The sequence below is a fragment of the Halyomorpha halys genome, unplaced genomic scaffold (genome assembly GCF_000696795.3).
Source record: "Halyomorpha halys isolate HHAL.00 unplaced genomic scaffold, Hhal_1.1 Scaffold440.1, whole genome shotgun sequence".
Lineage (NCBI taxonomy): Eukaryota > Metazoa > Arthropoda > Insecta > Hemiptera > Pentatomidae > Halyomorpha > Halyomorpha halys.
This window is the reverse complement of record NW_027108838.1, coordinates 306,486-316,961: the sequence shown is the minus strand read 5'-3', so window position 1 is coordinate 316,961 and position 10,476 is coordinate 306,486. Positions and strand designations below refer to the sequence as shown.

The 10,476-nt window shown below is 29.6% G+C and overlaps 1 protein-coding gene across 1 annotated transcript in view; it reads left to right on the top strand.

Annotated features, from left to right (window-relative positions):
- Sur (Sulfonylurea receptor) overlaps positions 1 to 10,476 on the top strand; it is a gene marked incomplete at its 5' end in the record, with an annotated part of 29,166 nt that overhangs the window by 7,613 nt on the left and 11,077 nt on the right. Inside the window, 10 exon segments of the mRNA XM_067047173.1 lie at positions 251 to 373; positions 1,808 to 2,003; positions 2,097 to 2,202; positions 2,815 to 3,076; positions 4,556 to 4,693; positions 6,371 to 6,550; positions 7,210 to 7,442; positions 8,610 to 8,684; positions 8,768 to 8,857; positions 10,000 to 10,097. Of these exon segments, the coding sequence (XP_066903274.1) occupies positions 251 to 373; positions 1,808 to 2,003; positions 2,097 to 2,202; positions 2,815 to 3,076; positions 4,556 to 4,693; positions 6,371 to 6,550; positions 7,210 to 7,442; positions 8,610 to 8,684; positions 8,768 to 8,857; positions 10,000 to 10,097 (1,501 nt within the window).

Here is a 10,476-nt window from a genome sequence, read left to right as displayed (position 1 = left end):
GACACTTAATCCTGAAACACTCTATACACTAATTGTCTGCATCATTAAATTTATCACCTTCCTTTGCAAATTTCTCTTTTCAATACTATTCCTTAGTTAGAAAACCTCAAAGTCATATTTGATCAAAACCTAGATAAACTTTCATAAAGTAGCTTCCTTTTTTGAATTTTATATGTTCCTTTCTGTACTTATATTATTCTATATATTTTATAATATATGTTAATCTAATCCAAAATTATAATTATTTCAGACTAGCACAAAAAGACTTGAGGAATTTTTCGCCTTACAAGAAACTATTAATATTTTACCTGCTGTGCAAGAGCCTATATTCCAAAAAAGTTCCAAGAAAAATAAACCAGATGCTATTCAAGAAGTAAGCATATTAATTAAATAGACTTTTGTTCTACATTTGTTTTTTATTTATGTATTAGTTATTTTGTTAAAATCAATGGAAAATGAGTTTTTATTGTGATTTTTTTTAATTCTATACATTATTTTTGAGAGCATTAGTTCTAAGAGAGGACGTGTTGCCTGAGTACTTAGCAGAGTGTTTGGTTCAGAATGTTTTGGTTGGAACCCCACCTGAGTCATAAAGCCAAAGCAAAACAGTTCAAAGTTACTTTAAACAATTACTATGTTATCAAAACACTAACAAAAACTAGTGAAATTATTAACCAAAAAACTGTTCTTTTTCTTGTTTATATTTTAAATTAGTACTATAATTATTATTTTTCTGAGATAACATTTTTCTTTTGATAGAAGCATCTCTAATTTTAAGTATGCTAAAATATAAATAAGTATAATAACAACCCTCAGGAACAATAATAAAACAGTAGAATTAGTATTTCACAATTTTAGAATCATAAAATTTACTATAACAAATTTGACAATATAATAAATATAGGCATAAATAAATAATGGTGTTGATGACCAGCAAAGTATTATGGCATTGAACAAGAATGATTATAAAAACAAAGTATGTATTTCAGAAGTTCATATCCCTAAATGATTTGTATCTTTCTATTATCATCTTGAAATGGGAGCTGTAACAAGGATCGTTTAATTACCTTATAATTTGAATTATAATGTGCATATATTTATATGCAATATATTGTACATATATTTAAATTTGTGTTAGAAATACTTCTAAGAAAAATTATTTGAAAGAAAAAAGCTTTTTATAAAGGAAGATGGAAGATGGGTATGGTCAAAAAAGAACTCACATAGTAATAACACTTTATTATGAGGCAACGTTTCGCCTCACTTTTCACGGTTTGTTTAGGGCTAAAAAAGATACAAACAACTAAAATGATGTAACAAAAAAACAGAATAGATAACATGAAATAAAAGTAAACTAGGTTATAGCTAAAAATGATTTAAAATATGTGAAAATTTATATAAAATGAACAAAGTATATTAAGGGAATAAATATTTTCTTTTATTTATTTGAAGTTTTATTTTTCTTAATTTATGTTGTTAATTTCTATATAAATTTTCACATATTTGAAATCATTTTTACCTATAACCTAGTTTACTGTTATTTCATGTTATCTATTCTCTTTCTTTGTTACATTATTTTAGTCTTTTGTATTTTTTTTAGCCCTGAAGAAGCCCTGTAAAGTGGGGCGAAACATTGACTCACAATAAATAGTTTAATTACTATTTGAGTTCTTTTGATCACACCCAGACCATCTTACTTTTATACACTACACGCTGTCAATTAATGATCTTCCAATTGTTGTTTTTAATCTTTTGTTTGATTTCAAAATGAATTATACTTATTTATAATGACTTAATAAACTGTTAGGTGAGGAGAGAAAGTGCTTTTGGCTTGAAGGATATTGTAGAAGAAACTGATGACACTGGGGATAGCAATGATACAATTAATAAAGAAGATATTAAAGTTCAGAAGAGTTCTGTTTGTATTCTGCGAGATGCTGGATTCTCTTGGGGAGAGGAAGAGAAACCTACTTTATGGATTGATAAACTCAATATACCCAAAGGTATTTAACTGTTAATGTAATTTTTATTTTTCTATTGTTTCTCTATTATTATAAATTCATAAAGAATAAAACAATTTTTTCTTAATGTTATAGGAGAACTGACCGCAGTAATTGGACGAGTTGGTAGTGGTAAAAGTTCTTTTCTTAGTGCACTTCTTGGAGAAATGAAATCTGTTTCTGGCCTCTTGAAATGGGAAAAGTATGAAATTGTGTTATTTAGCTTAAAAATATGATATAATTAAATGCTACCAACATATAAAATGTCTATTTTCAAATTTACTTTATTGATATAGATACTGTCGAGGTGGTTGTGTTTAGATCCAACTCCCATTAATTATGTTAGGTTCTCTTGAAGTATAAACTCCCTAACCACCCAAACCACTAGTTTCTATGAATAAATAAAAAAAAAAGAGCTTAGCTATGTGGGAGTTCCTTCAACAAAATCTGGAGACTGGTTATTAAAAGTTTGGACTTAGATTCCAGAATACTACAGTGACAATCACATTTATGCTAATGTGAAAGTTTTATGTTAAAGACAAAATATAAAGTATATAACAACAATCGTCTATAAAATGCCTGATTCCTTGGAGGTCGTTATAAACAATATCTAATTTTTAAAATAGATATTTATTTCATTATGAAACAGGTCTTGTTTTCTTTAGGATAAAAATCTGGAAGACATGATATACGTAATTAAAGTTTTCTTTCTTTTTTGGGGCTATGCTTTTCCTCTGAATCCACCATTAGCTACAGTAGTGTTAAGTTTAACCTACCTCAACTTAACATATAATCTTATTTTATTTTTTTTCAGAGGAGTTTCACTAGCGTATGTTTCCCAACAGCCATGGCTCTTGAATGCTACACTAAGAGATAACATTTTGATGGGCCTACCTTACAAGCCAAAGAGGTTTAACAGAGTTATAACTGCTACGGCTCTTCAGCCTGATATAGATATTTTACCACAAAAAGACCTTACTGAAATTGGAGAAAAAGGTATCAACTTATCCGGAGGTCAGAGGCAAAGGGTTGCTATAGCGAGAGCTTTGTACTCAAAAGCTAACGTTATCATACTTGTAAGTATCAAAATATTTTTTCAATTTATTTTTCACATTGTTCTTCTAATCATTAAATTTTTTTTCTATTCTAACATCTAAATCCATAGCAAGATCCTCAATCACTGATTTATTATACTTCTTTAAAATATTTTTGTTTACGTCCTTAATAAAATTTTATACATTCTCTATAATATAATTATTTCTTTTCCGTTATTTTTAAAATACAGTGAAAACTAACAACAGAAACCACTCATTATGGATAATTTTAATAATATCCTGGTCAGCTAGTTGTATATTTAATGCATTTGAACCTCTTAATTAGGTAACCCCACCACTCTGGACACAATCATCAATTTAATTCCCCATCAGCACTTTTCATTCGTCTATTTTGGATACAAGTCATCAAATATTAATGTACAAACTCACAGTTCCAGAACTAAATTTTTTAGGTGACTTATTTTGGGAAAAAGTTACGTACTATTATTTTTTACCAGACATATTAGAGCATTAAAGTAAAAAGTATGCATTATGTATTTTCTAAACATCTATTTAGTTATTTAATTACTAATTGATTCTTATTTCAAATTAATGAGAAAATTTACATCATTTTGAAATTATTTTTCATATTAAAATAAAAGAAGAAGGTAGGTAGTTTTATTGTTTTTGGTCTGAATTCATCCTTTAATTTATCAGAAACTTTGTTTATCCAACATAAAAAAAAATTATAAATATATCGAACAAAACGATAGTTGAGACAAAAAGTCCCTAGAATAATAATTTCTTTTACTTTTTTAAATAAAAATCATACTATTGGTTTTTTTCAGACTTATGAAGTATTACAGCTTAAGTACCATTTTGTAGATAATTCTATTAGTTCATTTTTTTGTTGTTTTTTTTTTATATCGACCCCTCCTTAATAAACCTCTGTATAATAAACAAATTGTTTGTTTATTGTTGCTTAAAGGCGTAAAACTCTCTGGTCATCAACGCCTATATGTATAAAGGATCATAAACAAATTCTATTTCCCCTTGGGGTATATTATACATAAATTTTCACTGTATTTTATTTTTTCTGGTTATATCAAATGGAAATTCAGTTTTGGGGGTCTTTAATAAATGGATAAAAAAAATTTTCTTACTACTAAGAAAAAGGCTTGAATTTTAAAGGAATATTTACAGAAATATTTCTATAAAATTAATTTTATACAGATAAAACAGTCCAATTACTGACTGATTACCTTTTTTTAAGGCCTTGAATATTTTGAATATTGAAAGCAGCATATTTTTATTAATTAATAAAATCTTTTTTTTTTCATGTTGTCTCAGAAAATTAACACTGTATACTATGGTGATAAATATATTTTACCATCTTTATATGTAAGGTATAAATGTTTGGCTTATACAAATGGATAGTTTATGCTTTGTATAACATTCTGTATCAATTATAAATATATACATATCCTATAAATTAATAAAATGACCTTTCTTTTATTTCAGGATGACCCACTTTCGTCACTTGATTATCATGTTGCACAACATGTTTTTGAAAAAGGAGTTTTGAATTTAGTGACTAGACAGAAAAAGACTGTGATAATGGTTACACATTCTCTTCATTTGCTTACTTATGCTGATTTGGTAAGTCTTTGTCTACATATGTGTATTTTTATCTTTCATTAAATTTATTATAATTTCCTATCATTTATTTATTATGACTAATGAACTATCTAAGACTGATGAACTCAGCTTAAATCATTGCTTCATACACCGAATTTCCTCTCGACTAATAATTAATGTGCTTTGCAAGGACGGGGATTGTGGTTTAGACACTTCCTGTGTCAATCAACCACAAAAAAAAAAATTGAATATTTGCCATTTTGTCATTAGTCAGATAAATAAGGCTGTTAGAGCAATGTTTTTTCTCTTCCCAGACAGCTCTGGGATACGAGGAGCAGCAGTAGTGGGTGGTGCGCTGGACTTGTGCATGCCACTGCTACCAAGAATGGACAGTTTATTTCATTTCTCTAATTATGCAATAAGACTTTAATTTGTGGAAACATTGAAATTACAACTTGTACTATATTACTGCCCAGCACTAGCTTGAGTGTCTTACTGATTGGGGTGCACCTTGTCTTGCTGCATCCATCTGGTAGATCCAGCCCTCCTAGTCTTTATCCATCTAGCTGCCTCCTCAAATATACCAGGCTGGTCTGCCTCTATATGTCTCAGTCTAAATCAGCTTGTTCTTCCTCTTGTAATAAATGTACAAGTTGAGAATTCTTAGACATAAATATATTTATATAAAATCAAAAGAAAATATTAATGATAAATACAAGAATAAAATACCATGTTCTTCTGTTTTATTTAGGGTGATATTGCAAGTCAGGAACAATCCCTGATTTATCTGTGGATACAAACTAAATCAAATAAACCCTGCTTTAGCAGCCTGTAGAATTATTCAAAATATATTTTCTTTAGCACTGTCTTTTATACCAACGATAAAAAATAACACTTCACTTGTCCCTAGCAATACTTCTTCCCCTTTCACAAATATAAAATTCTCATAGCCTCCCATACATGTCTCTATAACACTAGGACTTTACCTTTAGTGCCGAATCTCTGCTACTTGCATCTATTCTGAGGAACCTTCTCCTTTGGCCACCAAACTAAGAATCTTTGCCTGCCCTTTAGATCGTTTGTCCCTGTGTCTCCCCACCCTCACTTCCACAGCATTCTTGACTCATGTAAACTATCATCTACTGTGTGATCTACTACACTTATAACAAGTTCTTTCTAATGTGAAGTGCATGAGGCCTACCACCTCCTTCCACCCACAGATGAAATTCCTGAAGAATGGATAGTTCTCCTCTTCTATTAGGCGGGGGAAGTCAAACTCAGCTAGTGTAAAGATCACAATCTCTCTAAACAACCTGGCTGGGTGTCCTTCCATAGCAGTGCAATCCAGCACTATGTGTTCCGCTGTTTCACTAATTCCTCAGTTGGCTCACCAAGGGTTGACATCCTTTTTGAACCTCTGCAGCTTCCCATAGAACCTACTATGAGCTATTAGGATCTGTGGGATCCAATAGCCTAGGAGTACCCATCTCGCCTCCAATCTTGACTAGAGTAATAAGGTGCTCATACTGTATCCTAAGACTATTATAAAATGAAAAATCATAAATTTCTACCTAAATCTTAAATGATAACTAAAATCTTCAATGACTTTTATTTATTCATTTTTAATGCATAGTCAGCCAAACTATAATTTTAGAAGTAACAGTTTATTTTTAAACTAATCATCAATTGTTTTGACAGGTTGTAGCTTTGGAAAGTGGTCGGCTTAAGGCATGTGGGAAGCTAAGAGACTTAGAATTAGTTGATGGTGTTGTTACTTTTGTCAGTGAAGAGCGAGGAAAAACAGCAAGAGAAAGATGGCAGTTAGTCAGACTAGTTTCTAGAATAGGGAGATACATAAGGCAGACAGGACAGCAACAGGTTTATATTTCTCTCTTTATCTAAATAAAATTTATGAATTATCTTGAAAACCTAATTTTTTTAATATATAAATGATTGACCATATTTTTCAAGATATGAAGGAGATGGTTAGGATGCGATCAAAAAGGAATAAAAAATAGTTTACAACTATTGTCAACATTTCGCCCCACTTTGTAGGGCTTCATCAGGGTTAAAAAAAAATACAAAACAAATAAAAATATTTTAATAATTCAGGATAAGACAATACAACTCCTGCAACTAGTAGGATTTAACCTATTATTAAACTAACTTGATTATTTAACCTAACATTAAATCATAACTCCTACAACATTGACAATATAATTATATAATTATATTTATCATAATTATAATTATATTATCTACAACATAGAATTGTCCAAGAGCTAATAAATTTTTTTGTATTGAAAAATTATGTACAGTCCAATCTTAATAACCTGACAAGTTGTCAGATTGTCAAAATATTTTTAGTTGTTTTTGTTTTTTCAGCCCTGATGAGGCCCTACAAAGTGGGGCAAAACATCATTAAATGAATTGTAAATATTTATGGAACTAGATTTAAGATTGTTAATTTTTATTCTATTATACTTACTCTATTCAAATTAAGTTCATATTTAATATTATTTATTTTTTAATTTCAGTGTAAACCGCTGTTCATACCTTTTCATAAAAGACTGAGTACAGCATCAGAATTTTTCTGGACGGGTGAATTGCCGTTACCAGAAAGAGAACTACCACTCGGCAGGGCTATGACCTTACCAAGGCACAGGCCTGTAGCCAGAGCAAGTTCCTTACAACCCCATCCTAGCGCTCCACCCCAAGTGTGTCCCGTCACTCGGCAGGCTTCTAGTCCGACAATAAATCAGGGAAGAAGGTAAAATTATTGTGAAAATTGTCTAATTTTTATCGAACTGATGATAATAACGGTTAAAAAAGTATATTTAATATAATAATTTATTTAAATAGTTTACTCTTAAAACAAAATATCAATTATAAATAATGAATCTTTTACATACAATAAATTATTTGCAGTAGGAACTCCTACAACATTAAATCTTCCAAGAGCTAGTAATTTATTTTTGTTTTGTTTTAATTTTATATATTACACTCTTAATAACCCAACAAATATGGTACTGACGAGTTATCATGTTATGTCAGATTAAATCTTCCTGTTGTAGATCTGACTATTGTAGATCCCATTTAAAGAGTATGAAACAAGGAATTAAGGTAGAATAATGCAAGATTTTCTCCCTTAATATATTTTTTAAAAAATATAATAACAAAGAATGGGATTTAAAAATAATCCCCCAACACATTGGAACAAGAAAATGATCACCTCTCTTTCCTTCCTTGCTTCTCCCTCCTTCTCTTAGAAGGAGCTTGTCAGATTATGGAACATGTCCAATCCTCAAGATCGTACTGTATTTTTATGTGATACATTGAGAGGTAAAAAAGTAGTCTTATTTGTTCTAGTTTTAAGTCAAATAATAATTAATTTATCTAAACTCTTTTCCAATAAATAACAGATATCGTGTGAATTGAATTATCTACATAAGGTTTGTTACAACAAAGCTTTGACTAGTATATTAATGGTGACCACTTGAGCGTTACTGATTTTGAAATGAAAAACTTGTCTGATAAATGTGTCCACTAGTTTATTGATAATCAATAACAAAAACTACAAATTAAGTAAATAATGATAATGGGAAAATATATATTTATATTATTCTTAGGAATAAGTATAGATTGAACAATTCTTAATCATTTTTAGTAAATAAATACAGGGAAAGCAAAACCTAGGAGTAGAAACAGTAGCAATTTTGGGTGATATAGATATAGGAGGAAATACAATTGAACAGGTTGTAGGAGCCTTACTGTAATAAAAAAATATTTATTTGAAAATGAGCTAGGAAAGTAATTTATCTATTGGAATATTGTAAATTAACGTAACTGATTCTAATTAAATTTTTATAATTTATTTCTATTTATTAATTTAGCTTACTTTTTTTAAATAAATTCAAATGGCATACTTTATTTAAAGGTCTAGGACATACACTTTTGACAGTGGTATTCAAGGAGGAAATTTGTTGAAGCAAATATTCATGACTTCAACAAAGTAAGATTCCTAAGTCCCTAAAAATTTACAGCCTATTTGATCATGTAGTTTTGTAAAAGCTAAATGTTACATTTTAATTTCAGAAATGTTCAAACTGGAACGGAAATGCCTGTCACTGGCAGTTTCAAAGAGAAAAATATTTTGAAAAGACTGATGTCATCAGCTTCTATCAAGTAGGCATTGTATTTATAATTATTTTAAGTAAGCCATTATTGTAATTGAGTCCAAATATACAATAAAAAACCAACTGAATGAATTGAATGAAGTGCCAAATTCGTGCACAATCTCAAAAATGGTTCATATTTGGGTTTTAAACCACAGGGCTCAATCTATGTTCCAAAGGAATGTGCTTGGATATTCATGTCCATGTTAAAATCTTCAAAATTCAATTTGTACCGCCTCAGTATGTCAACTTACCTCTGTCAATTTTAAAACTGTAATTTTTGGAATAACTTTTATCAAAGTTCTAAAAATAATTTAAGAAAGTAATTGAGATTCATCACTTCTCTATAATACTTTCTTTTGATATCTCTTTTTTTGTCAAAATCCATTGCTCCTGAGAGTTAGAATAGAGATTGATACAACCGTATTATATGTATGTATAAATATGATTATGGAGTAGATCAGTGGTTCCCAACCTATAGAAGTCTGCATACCACTGAGCTGGAAATCTAATCATGTGTGGTCTTCCTATCCTCACTCCTGAGGGATGTACACCTTGAAAAATATTTGAAAATTGTTACTTAAACATGCATTTTGAGTCACTTTTATTGCAAATTTGGCAATTAAAACCTTTCAGCTGACACAAAGATCAGGAAAGATGATTAATAAAGTAGTTCTACAATCAATTAACCACAAAAATATTTATTACCATACCCTCCTGTAATAAATGTATGAGTTGGAATTCTGGATGAACATTAATTTACAAAAAAAAAATTTCATCTGTTCTGAGGAACCTTCTCTTTTCGGTCACCAAACTAACAATCACCTTTGCCTGCCCTTTAGGTCTTTTGTCCTTAGTTCCTTTGTCTCCCCACTCTCACTTCCACAGCCTTCTTAGCTTTCTTAAACTTTCATATATTGAGTGATCCACTACAGTCCTGCGACACATCCTAAGGCTCTTGTGGCCCTCCTATGCCTTTGGGGCCCTCCTAATTCCTCGCTACTGGTTGGAAGCCACTGGATTAAAAGAATGCTGCTCCTTTGGTATTTTGATATAAAATAAAAATTATTGAAAAAATATCAATATATCATTGTATATTTGGGTTCAACTAAGCTATTAATGATTTTTATAACTTAATTTATTTATTTTTAGGTCTGTAGTGTTCAACGAAAATGAAAAACATCCAATCCAAAGGCTGCCTTCTACGTGTAGCGATTACAGTGACGACTATTGTGATGAAGAAGATGAATGTAATTACAAAATCATATCTTTCAAACATGATTAAACAAACATTTATTAAGAAAATTTTCTATATTTTTATTATTGGTTCAGATTTGCAAAATTGGTAGTAGGAAAATATTTATTTATACGTTAATGAGATTATTGGTTAATCTTCTGTGAAAAAAATGAATTTTGAAATATAATAAATCTAACTGTAAATTGCGGAACAAAAAATTACATTTGCTTTCTTTTTCATATAGTTATTGTTTTTTACATAACATTCTTTTGGTAATTTTTTCTGTTATTTAGATTAAAATATTTTATCTGACATTACCATTCATTTATAAAAATAAAATATAAATCTATAATAGTAACTTTTGCCTTATTTTGTAACTGAGAGAGTAAAAC